Source organism: Corylus avellana, chromosome 5 (assembly GCF_965113065.1).
Source record: "Corylus avellana chromosome 5, dhCorAvel1.hap1.2, whole genome shotgun sequence".
NCBI classification, from domain to species: Eukaryota; Viridiplantae; Streptophyta; class Magnoliopsida; order Fagales; family Betulaceae; genus Corylus; species Corylus avellana.
Window position 1 is genome coordinate 2,041,129 of NC_142494.1, and position 21,452 is coordinate 2,062,580.

Below are 21,452 nucleotides of genomic sequence, written 5' to 3' on the forward strand. Positions count from 1 at the left end.
TATATCCAGCATTATATCAATGCTTTAACACAATCTAAACCTAACATACGAATATGAATTGTCATCCATACATAACTCTTAAAAATTAAATACTAATAACCTTATTAATTAATAAGACCCAAATAAAACTAAACAAAAAATTGACTATATCTTGTCACACATCAGATCCACATTTATCACTCTTATTTTTAAAATATAATAAATATTGAGACCCCACAATAGTGGGTCTAACATTTTACTCGAAATGAGATATCATATTGATATTGTTCGAGAAGTTCTAAGTAAATAGTTTGGGATTAAAGCATCATCAATAGAAGCATTATAGTGAGTTGTAATTATTTTTTTTTGTTCTTAATACGAAATTTTTTATAATTTGATAATGTTATGTAAATTATTAGAAAAGATAATAAAATTATTAATAAGAAAATCAATAATATTTTCAGAATATATTTTGGAAACGTTTTACGGTTATGGAATAAACGGCGTTAGAGTTCATTCAGTTGGGCCTGGCTCAAAATCAAATCTCAGCCTAATTGGCCCAAAAACCAACCAAAAGAAACCCTCATGTGCGGCGCAACTCTAGAATTAGGGTTTTAAGGTCCTCTTCACTATAAAATGCCCCTTCTCATAGTCTAAAGCTTCCACATCTCTCTTCCTCTTTCTGTCTCTGGTGGCAAAATTTTCCGATTCGTTGCAATTAGGGTTTTGTTTTAGGGTTTTTTGAAATCAAAATTAGTTCTGAAATTTTCCCGATGAGGAAGCAATCCCCTAAAATTGATAGGAAGTGCCGTATGACACTCCAACAGCGCACAGGTCGGGGCGCAAGCCCCAAGCGCTTCCTATCCACCAATGGGCAGCCCTTGCGGCGTCGTTCCTTTCTCGGAACGGCGTCGTAGGGCGCCTGCTCATCGGTCGGGATCGCGCCTGTGCGTGTGTGTGATTTGGAACGGGTCTCTGAGGGTGTTTCAATATATTTATTTTTATTTATTATTTTTTGTTGTTTTATGGTCCGATGCCACGTCGCCTAGAGCTTCAACAGCGTTGATCGGCGATGCTACGATTGGACCGAAAGCGATTCCATGTTTCGCACCTTGATAGGAACCTGTGGATCTGGTTCTTACACCGTTGGTCCACGGAGCCGTTTTCTGCGATTACATTTTATTCGTTTTTATTATTTTTTTCTTGAGGGAAATTAGTAATTGTTAGTAATTTTCTCTTTTATTATGTTAGTGTGAAGCCAATGATGATTTTTCTTTTAGTTGGAATTACCGGCTGAATTCATTTTGATGTCAAATTGAGACTGGCTGTCTGAGGCTTCATGATTCAATTTCTAAATACATTATTTAGGATTTTGAATTATTTGATTTATTTTTACTTCATATGTTTTGGATAATTAATTTCTTATGATATGTTGAAAATATTGATGTTTTATTATAAGGATTTAGTTTTTCGTCAAATTAATTTTTTAAATCCAATTTATTTAATTGATATTTGTCATTTAAATGTTCAATAAAACATCAAGCCAATATACCCTGGGATTGCCAAAAAGAGAATGAAGATCAAACTAGTGAATTAGGGTTTAGTAGTTTTACCACTTTATTTGAGTAGGTTGGCTTGTATAGTTTACTTCTATTGGCTTCACACAATTTGAACTTTTGACATGTTTTTATCTACCCACAAACTCTATGAAATTAGTGAGTTAAGGCAAATTTTTGGTTGAGTTAAATAATCAGAATTGATTGAAAAACTATAGTTTTCCCATCTAGTAAACTATTTAATAATGCACATTGCTTGGAAAGTTGGAGTTCAATCCCTCCACAAAGGGTGACTGTTCTTGGATACTTAGCATTGACCTGATCTGAATTGCCCTTTTGGGTAGGAATGGCATAAAGGGGTAACAGGATGAGGGGATCATAGACTAAGAGCCTATTTGAGATTGTGTTTAAAGGGCTTAAAAATGCTTTAACACTTAAAAAGTCTTTTAAAAAAATTAAAAACGCTTTTAAAGGTTCAAAAAACTTAAAAATAGTCAAAATATACTAATGACAAAAGCTTTTGTCCATAAGCCTTATTTTTAACTTAAAAGTTCTATTTTTCAAACGCAATCTCATACATGTTCTAAAACATTTAGGATCTAATGGCATCCCATTTAGCTATTTATTTGCAACATATGGATGATACTAATATATATAATTTTTTTTTTTTTTTTTTGAGAGAGATGATTTCCCTTCTTTCTTATTGCATCTACAAAAAAGCACGGATCAAATGATGGAACTACAATTCTAATTCTAGACCCTGTTACAACGGTTGGTCACAAAAAAAAATTGTGATGAAGAAAAGGACTGGAAATTTGCTAAGACATTTGTCAGCTGATCTTGGATTTACAAAATCTTTAAGGAATAAACTGATTTATCAATTGACTTGGCCTGATTTGCTTTGCTGCTTCCTCCTTGAACTTGCTAAGTTGGTGGGAAAAACCTGTTGAGGTTGAATGGCAAAGTGTAGAACTCTTCATTTCTGTTATCACCTCTAAATGTTCTGAACTTCACCCACCATGGCATCCCCCTGTCTTTCTTTGACTTCTCCACTTCTAATGTATTGTCAAGAAATACGGCCACAATCAAACCCACCGTTGGCGGAGACGAGAATATCGTATTGAGAAAGGCATTAAACTGCAAAGATTTAAGATTTGACAATCAGGCTAACTATCATATTCATTAGAAAATCCAAAAGCTTGAGTATTCCAAATATATTTCAGTCTCAAAATCTAAAAATTTCCCACCTAGTATATGCTACCCAGATATCTGCACTTGTGTAAGTTATGGACCCTATTACAAAGTCAGACAACAACTGGGCTATTGGATATATCAAGGATAGTACTCACCCATCCGGCATTTGTATGAACAAGACCACTTCTTGATGGAATCCAATATTCATTGAAAAATTGAGGGACAGATATCCCAAGGAACAGTGAAAGCCCAGTAATAATGAGATTTCTCATCGAATTCATGTTTGTGAATTGAAGAAATGATAATCCAACCGAAGCTGAAAATCAAGAAACAAAAATATTATGAAGGGAGTGAAAAGAAAAAAGTAGAAAACTGAATTCACTTAGCTAATGACATACCCACAAGGCCGAAGAGAACACAGTACAATGCAGCAAATATTGGGAAGGGAATAGATGCAAACACAGCTCCAAATTTTCCTGGAAACATAACAAAGTGAATGAACAGTTCAGACCAATTTTTCGAATTGTGATTGGGAAACCGTAATAGCTGACCTCTCGATGTGATTTCAGTTTGAAAAAACTAGATTTTGTTATTGCTAAAAGAAATGAAAGAGAAAAGAATATGCAATCACAAAGGCTTCAATTCCAGTCTGAACAGATGAGTGGAAAAGGATTTTTGATCCCTTGGCATATACCACATGAATAAAAAATGGGAAACAATCAGGAGGTGCTCTCCTTTCAAACTTGCCCAAACTGCCTTGTACAAAATTGTAATACCAACCTAGGGTAGAGAAGAATATCATGAAGCCAGCAGAAATTTGAACAACTCTGCGACTTCCTACTCTGGTTAATCCAAGGAGTCCAACATTTTCCCTGAAAAAAGCGACCAAAGTGAACACAATTACTGTAAGGCTGTATTTGCATGCAAAAGAACAGAACACAAGCAGACAACTTTGGCTCATCGAAGTGGTCTTACACAGAAACAGTAGAACCAGTGCCCGTTCCAAAAAGACCATCAAGCAAGATTCCTATGCCCTGCCAAAGTGAGAAAGCAAAACTATTCAGCTCTATCAAAGACACATGAAAGTGATGAAACTATATATAACTTAACTTAATGGAAGGAACATCCAAAACAACATGTGACCATGATAATTGTGCATGATACATGCAAATTCAACTGTGATATACAAGCAAAAAGGTGGCACAGAGGAAAATCTACTTGCTTTTCTTAAAGCATGTGAATCCAACTAAGAGAGAAGTGCATCAGCAACAAGGAGTCACAATTGTATCAAGACAGCTTACCTGCCAGCCAATGCCCCGGCTCAATACGTAAGCAGGAGGCGGAGTGGCAATTGCCAACCTAGATGTTGCCTTGTATGCACCAGTTGACTGCCATTGAAACATACAAGTTAGAACCACATAGTGAATGTGACAACCAAAAGAGCAGTTGACTTGGGGACACATGACAACAATGTCGGGACATATGATTGGGATACATACCTCAACCATAGAAACAAGGACTGCAGACATCATGGCAAATGAATGACCAGCTGAAAATGTTGGAGGACCCCACTGCAAAGGGTATGGGAACTTGAACCTGAAATTACACAAAACATTAAACCAGCAAAGAAACACACTGCAAAGTAAGAGAAGCTGAAGTTGGTTTTTGATAATACCATGGGGCAGTAGATATAAGATTCGCTCGGTCAGTACGGCAACTGATTTGAGTTCTAGTGGGCTTGTCTTGATAAGCCCCACTAGCAGTCAAGATAAGGGAATAGATCCAAATGATTGAAACACACAGCAATACTGGGAATCGTTCAAAAATAGGGACATCTCTAAATGGCCTCACATGCTTCAGATACTACAATTCACAGAATCATACTTATATTAAAGGAAGGAAATTATTAGAGTAGTGTAGATAACCCAACAATTATCCTGAACTACTTACTTGTGACAGTCCAATGACCAACAACAGCATCGGTATCCCAATTTCCACACAATTGCCTAACTGAAAACAGATATTCCAGTAATAAAGTTGCATAAGTCAAAAGATAATGGGTGCAACAGTAAGTTAAAAGAGGAATATAAGGTATCCATCCAGCATAGTGAGCACAATTAAATTTCAGGTGTGGTTCTCATTAAGAAATGAGGGGCATAACCGCATAAGTTCAGCTTTCAGCAGGCTACATTGGGTTTGGGATACCATGACCAACTTGAACTTGAAACATCAGGGGCTTCATATCTAGTTCCAAGGCCAGAGAAATGATGGTGTGATTTGTTTCAGGGAACTAAAATATGAAGCCTCTGATGTTAGGACTTGGGGACCATTTCGAATGGAATTTTGGCCCCAATCGGCCCCCAAGAAGTGCTCACCACATCAAAAGGAAGCTCCTCTTTGAGGATCAACCCAATGGATACGCTAAAGACCTTGTAGCAAAACATACCGCAGGAAATCCTCGTTGAAACAATCCCAAGCCAACCAATCCAACAACTGGTGCCATTCCAAGAGGACTGAAGAATCTGCAAACAAAACCCATATCATGGTAAATAAAACAATTGTCATAATTATCTAATTAAACTTTTGAGTGCCATCAACCTACTTCGAAAAGAGTCCCCAAACTTGGCTGTAACCCAGTATTATTTGTATGCTTGAGGCTACAATTAGAGCTCCTTGGATCGCTCGCATAGTTTGTATAAATCTCTGCAAACCAATCACATGGGAAGATCTCTTTCAATACCCTACCAAATAAGAAAGTTATTAAGTAAAATTCCTGAGAAGGGAATCAAACTCAGACTTTCAGAGAGATATCTTTCATGGGACTGAGGTTCATACTGAAATGAATTGCAACATCAAAGCCACAGATTTGTGGGGCATTTGGACACCACATGCAAATAAAATGATTTCATTCCTCTATTCATTGCATTTAAGAAAAGCTTATTTGGTAAATTTGAGTGTAATAGCATGCATCTTCATTCGCAACTAAAACAAACTGACTTCTGTCATTTTGGCAGTGACTCCTTTTATCAAATTAAGTTTCCATTAAGCTTCATTTTGCTTTTATTCCCTCTGGGAAGCTTGTTTTTAATAAACAATTTGCCAAGTAACATCCATTTGAAGCAGGTCCAACCAAAAAGTAGAACTCTGGCCCTTCCAATGTAGTGTCTCACACAGATGGATATCTCAAATTGGAATACATGAATTACCACCCCCAAGTTTTATCAAAATGAATTTATCTTCAATTAGTTTTATATATCTGAAAGCTATAGAAAAAAACTTGATACATTTATTTCCATGTGGTTCCCAAACACCCTGCTACTAGAGAGAAAGGGAATAATGGATAGCTTACTTCTTGAGGATCGCTAATCCGTTGCAAATGGGAGTCACTTATGATGTAAGCTATAGGAATGACATAAGCAAAGGAGCCTCCAACGACCGCAGGCAACCTGGTTCCAAAAAGTGCTTGGAGAAGTGTGTTAATGCCAGCCACAAAGAGGAGAGTCTGTATAACTCGTGCTTTGTCTCCCTGGTTGTGAGCAGAGAAAATGATTGAAATAGGGGGTAAGAACAAGTAAAATTAAGAAGAACAAAAAAAGGTATGGTCAGGGGAATATAACATTTTTTTTTTCTTTTTTTATATGTAAGTAAATCAATCTCAATTGAAGCGGGTGCAACCCACGTAAACAGAAAGAGAAAGCATACAAGAAAGACCCCAAATTAGGGAGAACAAAAGCACACAAAGTCCAGGATTTCAGTAAAACTAGAAAAACGAGGAATATTGTACGTTGCCATCCAAGCATAAAGAATATAGTCATTTTAAGCAGTGTTTCAGTCTATAATTACAAGTGGAATCCAACAGTTAGTGGGTTCAAAGTTTCCTGCATAGGCCCTACATCACTTCCACATCAATTGAACTTAAATGAAAGAATGATCCTTAAACTGAGAGGAATCAGAGAGAGTTTATTAGAAAACCAGCTTACATCACTTCCACCCATTGCAGGGACGAGCATTGTTGGGATCATTACACTTGTTCCCAGCATTAGGATGTAGTTTTGAAATGCTAACGCGATGGTTTCAGCTGCAAGACAAATACTTTATTATGAACAAGAAACTGAAAGGTGAATCAAGCAGCTTCCCATGAATCAAAATGTAATGCCACCATATCAATGGCATGATCATTAACACGTGCATCACAATGTAATGCCACCATATCACGGACAAAAGTGTAATTACAATACGCCATTAGGTCCATTGCTTAAGAAGTTTGTAGACCCGTGATGGCTATGAAAGTAATGTTTGATGACTGAGAATTCCTACGAAAGGAACACAAAACATAAAACACCTGGAATGTCGCAACGTACTTGGACCCCAACCCACAACTAGATTTATTTAAAAAAAAAAAAAAAAAAAATCAATTTTCATTTCTTTTCTTATATTTTCTTAGCAACCGAACAAAATGTAAGTTTCAAAAAAAGAAGACTCGTTCAGAGTCCTACTCAGTCAATGCCATACAAGTTCAAATTTCAAAATTTTGTTATCAACCCATGAAGATAAAACCAACAGCACAATCTTCCAAGTTCTGTCGACATTCATCAAAGAAAGGAAAAAAAAAAAGAAAAGAAAAAGAAAAAAATCTCCATCACCCGCTTGGTATCAACCCTAAACCTCAAAACCAACACAACATTTTTCTTTCGGATACTGGAAAAAAAAAAAAAATGCATCTACTTTTCTGGGTTCAAGTTTGTATAACACAGTGCCTCACAATCACTACTAAAGCTACAGTACTCTGCTTCTAAACCCACAAACCCATTTCACTCTCACTCACTGTGCCTTAACAAAAGAAAAGAAAAGACACCCACATAAGAATGTGTCTATATATATATATATATATATAGAGAGAGAGAGAGAGAGAGAGAGAGAGAGAGAGAGGGCTACCCCAAGGAGGGTTGGAGTCTATGCAGTACTCAAGGTCTTGGAGCTGTTCCATGGGAGGGTGGCTAATGTCTGCCATTGGTGAAGCTTCTGAAAAGAGCTTCACAGAACTCAGACTTGCCAAAGCAAGATGAAGAAAGAAGAAGAAGAAGAAGAAGGAACAACAAAAGCACTTGTACAGATATAAAGCGAACAATAAAAGCAGCTAACAACAAAAAATAAAGAAGAAAAATAAAGGGAATAATATGCAAAGCGCAAAGCCTCTCTGTGACGCCCCCTCTATGTCGTCAATAAGCCAGTTTTTTGAATCAGTTGTTTCGGATTCTCAAAACAACTGCCCTCTTTTCTTCGTATATTTTACGATACAGCCATCATGGGTTAGTGTGTCAACGTGGCATCAAATTCTGTAGCAACTTTCGACGGTGTGGATTTGATGCAGATTACGAAGCCTATCTCCCTCCTTACAAATGTGACACAAAAATGGTGTACTAGGTACTGTTCTTTGGTTGCACAAATTGGAAGGACTGGCCATCCTATGATTTGCCATCAATATTTAGCCCTGCCAACAAAGAATCAATGATGTAGACTTAGCCCCACAACCTTTCTATTGGGGTTGGTTGCCGACATATAAATTTTCAGCAATTTTGTTATAAATTTTGACAATAAATATGAGAGAGTTTTAATAAAGTTTACTTGTCAAACACGTTTCGGACAGTTCACTCCCGTTCGGACATATGAGTCTTATAGAAACTATTTCACATTTGCGGCCAAAATTGCTAGCAATTTATGCAGACGTTTGAGACATCTGAGAGAATGGATTACGAGACTATTTGTTCTAAGCAGTTTGAGATGTGAAATCCACTTGTTCGGGACAGATGAGCCCCACAACTGCCCTTTCTTAGACTGTTCAAATTTTAATGTTATTTGAGTAGCCTAGTAATAAGGAAAATCCAATATGAGCAATCTCTATAATGGTAAGAGTAGGTAATACTTATAACAAGGTAAAATCTATGAGTGAACTGAAGTAATTAAAACTTTGCTCCATTGGATTCAAATCCTGTTCTTGAAAAGGAAATAAATTTAAAGCGCAACTCTTAAGCAAATTAAATATCATTAATGTTGTCAAAGAGTCATAAGTGGACCAATAAATGTTCACTCTTTTAGGTGAGACCATCTCATGCATGCGTTCCTTACTAATTTATAAGACAAAAAGGGTAGAAAATAAAAGCTTTTACTTAGTGTAGGGTAAAAAAAAACATGCATAGTTGGTGAGCATTAAACTCCCTTAAAATTCCTAATACGATTTGGTTCGGATTGAGTTATAGTCGAAACCGAACCTGTTAAATTGAGACATGTGTCATTTATGTTATGTTATGAGACATATACCCTAACAACAGGTAGTCGGAAATCAAGAACTCGACCCGAGCTGAATCCTATTGCATCTAGCTCTACTAGGTTTTTGCATTTTGTCTTCTTTTTTGTGGTAGAGAGGGAAAGAATATGTGAGTGGGGGGTGCTTTTGTGAATCTGAGAAAAAGGGCAAGAAGGAGAAGATGTAAAGTCAAAGTAGGAAGGATGGTGACGTAGTTACGTGCGGCTAAACCCCTCACCCACATTATTCCTTCCCACCACGATCATGACCACTCCCCCCACAAAGTCCGATTCCCATGGGAAAACAGTGCAAAAAAGTCCAAGCAACCATATATATATTTATCTATGTTTTTTTCTCATCATTTTCAAGCTTTCACAATATAAAGAATCTCACACTTTCTCTTTTCCATGAGGGTTTGTTTGCTTATGGGGTTTGGATCTTGTGTTTCCCCAAAAAAAGGGTGTTTTTTTTGGGGGGGGGGGGGGGGGGGGCAAAATAAAGGAGAAAAAACTAGGGGATTTGCACCATTATAGATGGGTTGGGGCAATCAATTGGGTTTCTTACTATTTAAATTATGAATATATTACTGAATCCCAATATTACAATTGATTAACCTAGTAGAATGATAGCACAATCAATTCTCCTTCTTATTTTGGCTGCAAATTCCATTCACTTTTGATAATTTATTGCTTGGGTTGAGTGGGATGAGTGGGATGGAGGATGGACCTACTTAATATCTTAAAGAAGTATTATATCCACAATCTAATAAATCAATCATACATGGTACTTTGTAGCAATAGATTTCAAACTTCTTGACCTAGAGTGTTCAAAATTTATAAGATGAGCCAAAGTTGAGTTGAGTTTCAAATGGAACCAACTTGTTATAAACAAATAATCCATCACTATGATATAGGAGAGTAGAAAAAAGCCCACCTTTAAGAACCAGATCATATGAAAAATATGGTTTTTTGGAACATGATCTTTTTCAGTTAATTTGAACGGGAAAGTATCCAGTTAGTTATATTATATGGATATTTTTATCTTTTCACTTTTTGATAGGACAAAAATACCATTCAAATATAATTAACGGGATATTATCTCGTTCAAATGAATTGGAAAGAATCCTAATTCATAATTTTTTACTGCATAATTGATTTGACTTGACGAATATGAGAATACCTTAAATAGCTCCAAAAGGATTGAGATCTCGTGCAATACTTTTAAGTATTGTACGTTCAAATAAATGACACAAATAGTTCATTCTCATATGCAACTTACTTGACGTACCTCTCAGCCTCTTGACGTCTCTCCTCTACTATTCCTGTCTTCCACCACCGTCAAACGCTGATCCCGCCACCTCTTCCATCGATATCCCACCGTGCCGGATAGTTGAACTAAAGGGATGGTATGACATCCAAAAAGAATACTCTATACATCATATGCATGCACATTCAGTCAAAAAGCATAAAAGGGGGAGGTTAGGCCACAAATTCTCCGCCGCCACAGTGGATTGGCATATAATTTAGATAATATATAATAAAGCAACTCATGAATCCGTGTGAGATAAAGTGAGGAATCTGCCATCCTCATACAAAAGAATAAACAAATCTTAAGAAGAAGAAAAAAACAAATTTATTCAAAATGTTTACTAATTATTTGGAATTTGGAATAACTTCGTTAGCTTCCAAACAACCGCTTTTCAATGCATTGCTCCATTGCCAAACCCAATACAAAATCCTGGAGGTGACAATTATGTAATTAACTCTAATCTTGAGGGCTTATTCAAGATCTCCTAGAGACCCATTTCTTTTGGGTGTGTACTAGCAATTGTTCCATTATTCTCTTTTTACCCCCCCAAAAAAAGACTTGTTTATGCTTTGGGAATAAATGCCATGTATTAATGAACTAATAGTGCTAACCACACCACCAAGTGTATGGATGGAAGCAGATACTCTCCCCTGCAGGCCTACACGTGTCAGTTAGGGTTCGTTTTTTTTCTGATTTCAGCAGCACAAAATGGGAGAGTAGTTTTGTGATTGTAGAGCTGCAAATATGGCATGCAAATTCACATTGATTACTGATGGAATAAAGTAAGGTTTGGGAGCAGAGGTGTGCAGATCATATGGCTATTCATGTTTCCTTTTTAGTACTGAGTTGTCACCCTCTTTGTATTGATGAATTTTCAAGGACATTGCAGGGTCAGCCTTTGCTACAACGACCAAACTCCATCAATGATTCTTTCATTTTGTTGCCATAAAGAGCTCAATAATTCAAGTGTTTTTGTTTGTTTGAAACTAGGTGGATACAAAATTAATAAGTTCAAAAGGTCAAAGTTTGATTATATTTATTTATATAATCTTATATTCATACTTCGATATTACTTGAACTCGACATGCAAACACGAATTATCATGCATAACAGAACTTTGCATTCGATGTTCAAAATAGCAAAATGAAAATGCATCATTAGTACTGCTTCAAGTCCAAAACATTGGGGCAAATGTTTGGCCCCAAGATTTCGCAAGTTAATTGTGTTTTTAAACTAAAACACGAAAATTATCTAGTTTAAAAGTGCATTTGAAAAAAAGAAATGTCAGTTTGAATGTATCAGACAAGGGAGTGTAGTTTGAAAAACATTTTTTTTTTTTTTAATTAAAAATATCATGTTTTTAAAATACAAGTCAAACCACACATTTTGAAGCCATTAATTCAAACCAATGTTAAGGATCCTCTCCATTTCATTTGAAATGGATAATATACATTTAGTGTAAAAGAATGTGTAATATTGTCTTAACATTAAAATTGAAGAATAATATTTACAATATTACCCATTCTTTTACACTAAATAGATATTCTCAATTTCATTTGAAATGAGGAGAGAGGATCCTATTTCACGCTTTTGTTATATATAGAGGTGGAATTAGGATCATTATAGTTCATTTGAACTGAATAATATCAAATTAATTATATTGAAAGGGTATTTTTGTCCCATTAAAAAGTTAAAAGACAAAAATACCTCCACAATATAACTAACAGGATATTTAAATTGGAGAGGATCCTGATCCATAGAAGTGACTCACTCTCTAATGTCATTAACAAGAAACAAGGTAGTAAACGCTCACAATTTTTTTATACGACTGACGAACCCAACATGAAATTAAAGGATTATAGTTGAAGAATCCAACCCGCTTTATTAAATTGGTCGAAATAAGATTAACCTATATGGTCTTATACCTATGTTTCGATACAATTTGAACCCGACATACAATACTAAGGCTCACAATTTTTTACACAATTTGCGAACTCAATAAAAACCCAACAGGAAATTAGCTTAATAGGGTTGAAGAATATGACCATTTTAACTAAGTTGGTAAAGTTAGAATTAATCTATATAGTCGTATACAAGTTATACTTTGACACAACCCAAACCCGACACGCAAATATAAATTGACGCCCTTTACTATTTAACATGCCATAATTACAAGAGTCAAAAGAACCTTTATGTTGAAACCACTAAAACTTGTAGAGTAGGAAACAATCGAGCAAGGAAAGTGAAGAAATAAAACCAACTAGATACACTTAGAAGCTAGGAAGATTAAAAAGTTGATTACAACAAAAAATCGCTGCACCTAATGGGGTGCAGGCCTTCAAAGAAATTAGAAGAATATGACACCTCTCACTCCATCTCTTTATCAGGTCCAATATACATTGTGCAAGATACTGAAATCAAAATGAGTAAACATCCAACAAGTCTCCCAAAGGATGGAGCTGTTCTTGATAAACCAATGCCCCATAATTGTGACAGGGCAGCCTGAAAAAGGCAACAAAAGCATCAGCATAATTAACAAGATGAGGGATTGTTTATTTCTTTTTATGTGCAAGTATTTCATTAGAATTCTTTCAATGTTCTCTAATAATTTCCTAAAATTAAGTTATTATTGTTATCATGATTAGCAATTAGAGTATTCTCCTGCAATCACTCTCTCTCTAGATGAGAGACTCTCACTCTAGAATTCTCATAGTTTTCTCTATTTCCTCTCTAGCGGAGGCACGTGCAGGCGCGTTTCCGCTAGACTTAGGTTTGGGGTCGTAGGATGCGTTTGCCATGGACAGGATGGAGCGAAGATTTGTTGTGGAAGCTAAATTGTTCTCCTTTTTGGCGAAAGCTGGCAAGCCACAGTTGCGCTTGGAAGAAAAGAGAAAAGGGTTCTTTGGCTCTTTTTCTCTTTTTCTCTGAGCCTCCAATGTTCCGATTGGCTGGCGGATATGGTGGAGGAGGCGCTGAAATCTCAAGGGTCGGAGTTCTTCGTCAAATCGTTTCAGGAGGACGAGATGATTTTGAAGATCCATAAGGGCTGCAATAAGGCTGGTCGCTTCTTAGTGGCTGAGGTCTCTGCTGATGATGTTCGGAAAGGGGTGATTTGGTTCCCTGAGGGCCATGAAGGTTGGGGTTGGCGCCGCTTTGAGGATGAACTACGGAAATTTTTGGTGTCTCTCGCAGCGAAGACGAAGGGTTTAGGGGGTATCCCGAATGCTATTTCGAATCGGTCCTATGCGGCGGTGCTGCCCGAGGATTCTGGTGATGTGAAGCCGGTTGGCGTTCATATTCCGCTGGTGGGCTGTCTTGAGTTGGTTAAGGGTGGTGGCGGAGATCCAGCGACAAAGTTGATTAGGGTTGTGCGCTTGTTGAAGGCGTATCTGAATAATCTTAGGGCTGATGTGATTCAGGTTTTCTCTATCGGGATGGGCTTTAAAGCCCATTTCTTGGTTTGAGGGCTCTTGGGTTCCTGGTCGTTGGAAGAAGCTTCTTGCGAAGCCTGGGCCTGTTCTAGACCAGGCTTGTCTCAGGATGGGTCTGCCTAAACTTCTTGTTGGGTTTAGGCTGAGAGCTGGACGCAAGTCTGCTTGTGGGCCTTGTGCGGCTGCCCTATCGGAGCAGTCGTTGCCGTTGCTCGTTTTTGCCTCGCTGGTGTTCAATCTGGGGTCTCTTCCGGTGACTTCTTCGGTCTCCAACGCAGTGGTTCCCGCGGGTGCGGCTGCTCATGTGATGTTGAGTTTGGGTTCTACATCGGAGGGTATTGGATTTGCTTCGTCGATGGTTTCTGGGTCTACATCGCCATTGTCCTCTCTGGTGATTCCTTTATCTGTTGAGGCTCCTGGGCTGTCGGTGCAAGACATATCTCTGGGCAGCGATGATCATCTGTCTCACAAGGAGTTGGGGGCCACGACAGCTATGCGGGGGGATAGAGCCTCGAATTTTAAGCCGATGTCTCCTGTTCATGCATTGGTCCATGCCGGTGACCCTCCTTCTAACCCTTTTACCTCAGCCCTTCCCTCGTCTGTTGATTCTCCCGCAGCTGTGTTAGTGGCTGAGGCTGAGGAGGTTTCTGTCCCTCTTTCCTCGCCGACGTTCACCTCTAATGCCATTGTTGATTCTTGTTTGAACAAATCACAATAATGGCTGATTGAGTCGTTTCGGTAAGTGGTTAAGGACGATGTTACGCATATGACGATCTTGAAGGACTTGGAGGAGTCATTTCGTCAGGCAAGTAAGGAAGCTCGTGAGGTGTTGTCCCCTGAGGAGGACTGGAATTTGGCGTCTATGAAGGAAGAAATTGAGAGGTTTCTAGGAGGACATTTGCTCGTGTCGGCATTGGTGCCTCTGAAGGCGAACGGGTCTAACCAGGTGCTCGTTACTGATGCTCTTGTCTCGGTCCCGCCCTCTTCTACGCTTTCATCTGGGCAGATTTTTCTGCCGGAAAATCATGATGCAAATTCTGCAGGGGCGCTAGCTTTGGGAGAGAGGTTACGCATGTCTCTGGGCAGTGGGGTTCCTATATATAAGCAAACAGTGAGATACTACCGGAGAGCTAAGAAAGAAAGAGGAATTCGGGTGAATGATTCTCTTCTTCTTGAGGCGGTGGAATCCTTTAGTGCTCCGCAGATACATTACCAACCAGTGGCAGGGTTTGCTGCTCAGACTTCATCGGAGGTTGCACACGGTCAGGTGTCTAATTTGTCACCTACACCTTTAATTAGTGTAGGGGATTTTGTAGCTCAAAGAAAGCCTGATTCTAAGAACTCTAATCCGATAAGGGGCTTTCTACGGCAAGGGTTTCTTAACCCAAGTCCGAAAGAAAAAAAGGAGTCTCAGTCTTCATCGCATGTGGCTGTTAAGGATGATGAAGTAGTGGGATGCAATTCTTCAGTTTTGGATAAAGCTTTCAAGTTTGGGTGGGATCGAGAAGACAACGATTGGGATGGGGAGCTGTCCCCGGATCCCCTTGATTGGGTGTTGGATTGCGAAAAAGAGGAGGTTCCATATTCGGCGGATTTTCTTCGGGTTATGGACGTCGCCCAGCCTAGGGCTAAAGGAAAAAGAACTAGGAATAAGGGCATAAGGGAGCTGTTAAATTTAGAAAGCTCCGATAACTATAGCAATGCTAGTGCGTCCTCCAGGAGAAGGAAGAGCAAGATTTATGTGTCATAGTCTTTTGTGAAGGGATGAGGGTGTTTGGTTAGTGGGCTTTGCGTTGGTGTGTTTGTTTGAGGGTTTTTGGATGGTTTTTTGGTTTTTCTGGGTGGGTGTTCTGGGGTTTTTCTTTGGGTTCGCTTTGGCCCCCTTTGTACTCCATGTGTAATTAGGGGTGCCTCTCGCTTTTCTCCTTCTTTAATAAAACTTCTTATTACTTATAAAAAAAAAAAAAAAAATTTCCTAAATGACCGTCCCAATTCCAAAACACAAGATAAGGGAAGAAAATAAACCCACAAAGCAATCATCACCATATGTAACTACATCCTTCTTACTGAATGTATTGACCTAAAAATGTGGGGAGGGGAGGGGGTAAGGGGCAAGAAGGGTACCGCCATGTACTGGACATTTGCAACTTTGCTGGTTTTCTCAAGCTGAAGTCCGCGTGCTAAAAATACCTGCAATTGAGCACACAAGTTCAGAAGCCCATACAGGTTCAGAAGCCTATACTGCAGGAACATGGTCAGCAAAGCAAAAAGATATCATGCTTTATTGATATAATCACTTCATCATAAAGTTCAGGACAGCACCTCAGCCAAAAAGGCCAGAACACCAAGTACGAGCATAAGTAAAAATGTATACAAATCTGGCAGCACAAAATCCTGCATCGTGCGAGAAAAAAAAATTGTTGAGAAACACACAGAAATTAAATACGGAAGATATATACAGCACGGATGCAATTAAATGCTTATACAACAAAACCACGGCATGCAAGGTCAACCAGGGTGTAAGGGGTATAAATTAGGGTCAGCGATCAGTCCTCAGGTTATTAGTAATACAGATAATCTGGGGCTTGTATGGAACCTTTAAACAATAAAATGATTTTTTAAACAGTATTTTTTACTATGTAATGAACTTACCTCAAATGCAAATGTACATATTCCAGCAGCAGGGCCAGCCAGTATGCCAAACGAAAAAACTGTAACCCTGAAAAAGCGCAAACAACTTACTAAGGCAATCACTTTTACATAATAATAATCTTTTAATTTTTAAATCTTAGTGTGACAGCACCAGTATATCTTTTTTATTTTCTAGTTATGTATTTCATGTAGTACTCAGATTTACTATAGAATCTAGCAGCAACCACTTTAGCTTCCATAAGACATGGATACCATGCAAAAAGGAAAGCCATGTCAAATGTGAGCACAACAGCATAGCATGACTTTCTTTGAGCTTCAGTAGTTTGATGGCAAAGAAATGAAGAAGATTATATGCTATAGTGGTGAGTAAAGATAGAAAAGTCATATTACTTACACTGGTTGATCAGATGCCTTTGCTCCCGCCCTTATGAGGCAATAGCTGACTCCACCCGTTATTGATGAAAATAAACCAACTAAGACCAAATATATATGGTGGCTCCCTCTAAGATATATATTGCTTGTTTCCCCAGCTTTAACCAAGGCTCCTGCAGAAGTCCACATTCAATAATGCACTAGTCTAGGCAAAGTTGTAGGGAATACACTCACTATTTCATTATAAGCACAAAGCAATATGTCCTAGAAAGATTTTTAACCTGTCACACATAAAGCCAGAAATAAAGACCACAGGGGAAGATAATAAAGCAAAAGCAAAGGACATAATGTGTTCTTTAGTCTCTATTGCTTACCCATTCATCCTACGAGCATTAACTTGCTTACTTTGCAGGAATCCAGCAGGTAATTCAAGGTTCTAGTTTCACAGAATTTGCTATAAAACAGCTTACAACCAATGCAATGGATGAGGGACATCATTGTCAAAGATGTGGTATGAGAACAAACCCCCCACACCTTCTTTTTGTTCTAGTTTCACAGAGTTTGACAGCTTACACCAAATGCAATGGATGAGGGAAGTAATTGTCAAAGATGTGGTATGAGAGCAAATCCCCCGCCCCTTCTTTTTCTTTATAAATTATATATACAATAAACAGTAGAAATGAAAATATGGAACAAGAAACTCTTCCATTTTATTACCTAAAAACTTAAAATTGAGAAAAGGAAAACAATAGGATTTAGGTTATTTGAAGAAAAATTAGACTACTAGCAAAAGAGAATACAACATAAAAGAACAACTAAAAGGATATGGAAACAATGAGGAATACAAAGGGCTGACTTTTTGAGTTCTTCAATGATGAGATAGGGAAACTCAAAATATTACAGAGTCTCTAAATGCCACATGTCAGAAAACAAGACTCATGCTTCCTTTTCTATGCATAGTTTAACTACAATATTCCATTAGTACAATAATGAAAATGTCTTTTGCTTATAAGAGAAAAGTTTTTTGAACTTTTTTGAGATGAGACAAAAGAACATGAACATCAAAGCAAGGTACTCTCTCAACTCTACAATAGAAATGAGGCACAGAAGATGGAAAAATCAAATACAGTCAAAGAAGAGAGAGAGAGAGAGAGAGCTTAGGTAAACCTGGGAGATTGTTGTTCAATTTTAGCTTTCTTGCAGAGAGGATAAGATAGCATTTGCATAGCAACAGCACAAAGAAGCATATAACATGGAATAGCAACAAAGGCAGAAAAATAAGATAGCGAAAGAGCAGACATTTGGCATTGCATATAGAACACTACTTTAACTCGCTTCTGTACCTTTTGTGGTAAGTAGTTGTCTGAAAATGAACAGCACGCCAAAGAAACTGCAAGCAAGACCTGGAAAATGCTATGATAGTTAACATAGCAAGCATTCAGTGCCCTAACAGAAGGGTTCAAGTTTTGTACCAATATTGAAAGATTGAAATCAACTTAAAATTAAAGACAAGTAGTGTTATCCTATATGATACAAAGCATTTGCAGCTGGATGGCTTCACCACCACTTCTGCAGCTTCTTGCCTAACTCTTCATTATGGTCGTTCCCCAAATTATCTGGGGCCACTAAACATGATGATCCATGTCCTATCTATTTCACCAGATACCTAAAGTGCTTATTGTTTCATAGCATAAACATGAACGAAGTATGTACAATTATGGGGCATATTAGCTATCTAATAGTATTACATTAAGGGGGGGATTAAGAGACCAGAATGATAAAATCTTACATACTAGTATACTACCATACCTCCAATGTCAGCAATTTTCAACTTCTCATGCAAAATTATTCTGGCTGCAATTGATGCCATAATCGGTGTTGTGAAGCTTAATACAATAGCCTGAGACAAAGGTAACCTTTGAATGCTGAATTGAAAAGAAAAGCAATATCAGGTCATTACAGTGGTTATCAATGAATCAATTCTTAAGGATAACCAATCAATACATTGATAAAGCTTTCCAAGCATAGTATATCAGGTTAAAGAAAGGTCAAAGGATAAGTGAACATAAAGCATAAGCCAAAGAGTTAGAATACAGCAGCAAAGTAAAAGTGTGTACTGATAGCAGGTCATTTCCTGTATGAACGCCATTACCAAAAGTTGTGTAACTCTCTTTTTGGGTAAGTGAAAATTATGTAACGCAAGCTGATAGATTTATCAATATTAGATCTCAAAGAAATTCATGTTGAAAGTGCTATGTTCTAAGGTACTGTACTTTTTCTTTACTTTTTTGGAACATTATTATGTTTCAATAAGTTCGTACAAAGTTATACCACTACATTAGGCAGATAAATGCACTCATCCTCCTCGATCAACGCTTGTGTTTGAATTCCACTACAATCATATTAAGGTGGGGTGGTACCTAACTCTATAGGGCCAGCAGGTATACCATTCTCAGGGTTGCCTTGGTGTGGCCGTGAGTAGTGGGTGCCATCATCCCCTCCTACCCTTCTGCCACAGCAGAAAAAAATTATTAAAAAAAATCATGCAAAGTTACAAATTAAATATATATTGGTAACTTACAGCTAATTGATCCACATGCAGAATATAGCACTAGTAACTACTGCCATCTGAAGGCTGAAAACACATGATGCAATTACCATCTGATCCAGGAATTTGATCTAATATCCTGATGTAGGAAAGTGAACTTGTTGAAGAACGTATCTAATCATATGGTCCTAGCTAAACATAAATATTCCCACTAGAAAAATGAAAGAATATTCCAGATGTGTTACACGCACCAGTAATAAAAAGCATACAATCAATACATACAGAAAGGATAGCTTTTGGATTCTCCTTACCAATAAACATAACTCATCAACGAAAGATATCCCATTATGGCTCTTGAAATTAACAGTTTTCTAACATGTGTCTGTCCAAGTATCGAATGCCCGCTCTTTCTCAGCCAAAAATATGACAATATCATGATAAGTATACATCTAGTAAAAGCCGTCTCAAATAAAGGAATTGATTGAGCTGCCATTATAAAAGGGGATAAAATTAATCACCGGATATACCAACATAATTCGCTAATAATAGTTCTAATTGAAAAAAAAAAATGTAAATACACACTTAATATATGGAAAATTACATAATGATGAACAACGTCCACCTTATGCCTCAAGACTTACGAATGGTCACAAATGAGGACAGAACTTACTGACCAGAGAAAACATCGGAAAGAACTTCCATGACAAAATACATGATAGATGATATCCCCATACACAAAAGACCAGAGTATCTGGACCCACTCCACACCCAAAAAATAAATTGAGTCACCGGAGATGACTCTGTTTCATGTAATCTTATCACTTGCTCCTGCAAAATGTTAAAATTGCAACTACATTAATTTCCCAATTTCTTCCCCAGTTTTCTGTATCAATCTTGAAAAGAGACCACTATACAAAATAATTAAAACCAACAAAATCAACTAAAACCCTTCTACAGTTTATCTTCTCAAACTTGTACTTGCAAGTAATGATTAAGCACATGACTAACACTGGTGCTAAACTTTTAATAGTTCACTTCAGCAGGCCCAATAATGATTTCATACCTCAGAAACATATTGATTCGAAAGTCATTGAAGAATCACAAAGTTCTCGGCTATGAATCAAGCCAAAGTAGAAAAAACAAACACAAATGTCAACTGAAGTTGAGAGAACCTGACCCTTTTTTGTTATTCTTTTCCTAACCAAGCACCATACGCATAATTCAATATTGCAGAAATGCATTTGGATCACCTTTCTTCTGCTGCTAGGTGCTCAAATTTTCAATTTCTAGTAATTATACATTCCATTCTCAACTCTTTTGGTTGATAATTTAGTTCAATCTTATTCAATCACTAGGCTGAGTGAAGCATAGCATTGTAAACTAAAACAGCCTCTACAATTTCGATTTCTTTAATTTCTTAAAAAATAAAAAACAAAAACAAAAAAAAAAACCCACCCAGCGATCAAATTCGAACGAGGTTCCATCAAAAGTAAACAAATTCCACAACCAATTTTCAAAATTAAATTTTTGTAAACAGTGAATTAAATTAGGGTCTTGATTTCTTTTACCCTAGGTTTTCTTCGGGGATAAGAGACGGTGAAGATGTTGATCTTGGGCTTCTCGCCCTGATTCAAGAGAGGGGTTATCTCATCAGAGACCACCACGGCCGCCGCAACATCGTCCTCCAATGCTGATGCGTCGTGCACGATCAGCTCCACAGCGTGATCTCCGACTTCCGTGGACGCCATTCCTCGCTCTGTATCAAGGCATCCAAACACCCTAGCTTTCTTGTACAGTCCAAGAAGACGTAAAGGAAAGAGAGCAACGGTGGTCGCTGAAGAGTGACGCGTCAACCGTCAAGTAGGTGGGTCCACTTGGCGATGTTTCGTAGGGGTTGGCGGGGTCTATTTCGTTTGAGTTGGTCAAATTGTAGCATTTTTTTATAGGCATATTACACAATTATTTTTTAGTATGAAATTATCACGCGATTTGACAATTGTTTTTAAATTTAAAATCTTTCAATTTAAATTTATGAACTTTCAATTACAGTTAATTTAAACTTACCGTCAGATTTTAAATGTTTATACCTTTGACTTTTTTTATAAAAT

General features: G+C 37.6%; 2 protein-coding genes and 3 non-coding genes across 5 annotated transcripts; 3 read left to right on the forward strand and 2 right to left on the reverse strand.

Moving 5' to 3' along the window:
- Window positions 1-747: 747 nt before the first annotated feature.
- LOC132183518 (small nucleolar RNA U49) lies at window positions 748-813 on the forward strand. Its single transcript, XR_009440476.1, has one exon. It is a non-coding gene; the product is annotated as a small nucleolar RNA U49 (small nucleolar RNA).
- Window positions 814-1,006: 193 nt separating this feature from the next.
- LOC132183517 (small nucleolar RNA snoR2/U65) lies at window positions 1,007-1,159 on the forward strand. The gene has a single exon (XR_009440475.1). It is a non-coding gene; the product is annotated as a small nucleolar RNA snoR2/U65 (small nucleolar RNA).
- Window positions 1,160-1,234: 75 nt separating this feature from the next.
- On the forward strand, window positions 1,235-1,320 carry LOC132183512 (small nucleolar RNA snoR77Y). The gene has a single exon (XR_009440471.1). It is a non-coding gene; the product is annotated as a small nucleolar RNA snoR77Y (small nucleolar RNA).
- Window positions 1,321-2,258: 938 nt separating this feature from the next.
- Window positions 2,259-7,868, reverse strand: LOC132180824 (Xanthine/uracil permease family protein). The gene is made up of 14 exons (XM_059593790.2): window positions 7,665-7,868; window positions 6,710-6,807; window positions 6,079-6,255; window positions 5,332-5,432; window positions 5,176-5,251; window positions 4,680-4,739; window positions 4,405-4,592; window positions 4,229-4,325; window positions 4,031-4,117; window positions 3,705-3,763; window positions 3,510-3,601; window positions 3,128-3,205; window positions 2,885-3,045; window positions 2,259-2,672 (listed from the first exon to the last, which is right to left on the reverse strand). Exons 1-14 carry the CDS (start codon window positions 7,738-7,740, stop codon window positions 2,460-2,462), a joined length of 1,563 nt encoding a protein of 520 aa, XP_059449773.1. The 5' UTR covers window positions 7,741-7,868; the 3' UTR covers window positions 2,259-2,459.
- Window positions 7,869-12,475: 4,607 nt separating this feature from the next.
- On the reverse strand, window positions 12,476-21,218 carry LOC132180268 (Nodulin MtN21 /EamA-like transporter family protein). The gene is made up of 10 exons (XM_059593020.2): window positions 20,913-21,218; window positions 20,019-20,172; window positions 19,656-19,830; window positions 18,606-18,721; window positions 18,140-18,199; window positions 16,819-16,969; window positions 16,425-16,491; window positions 16,095-16,166; window positions 15,897-15,962; window positions 12,476-12,843 (listed from the first exon to the last, which is right to left on the reverse strand). The coding sequence occupies exons 1-10, from the start codon at window positions 21,090-21,092 to the stop codon at window positions 12,709-12,711; spliced, it is 1,176 nt and encodes a 391-aa protein (XP_059449003.2). The 5' UTR covers window positions 21,093-21,218; the 3' UTR covers window positions 12,476-12,708.
- Window positions 21,219-21,452: the final 234 nt, after the last annotated feature.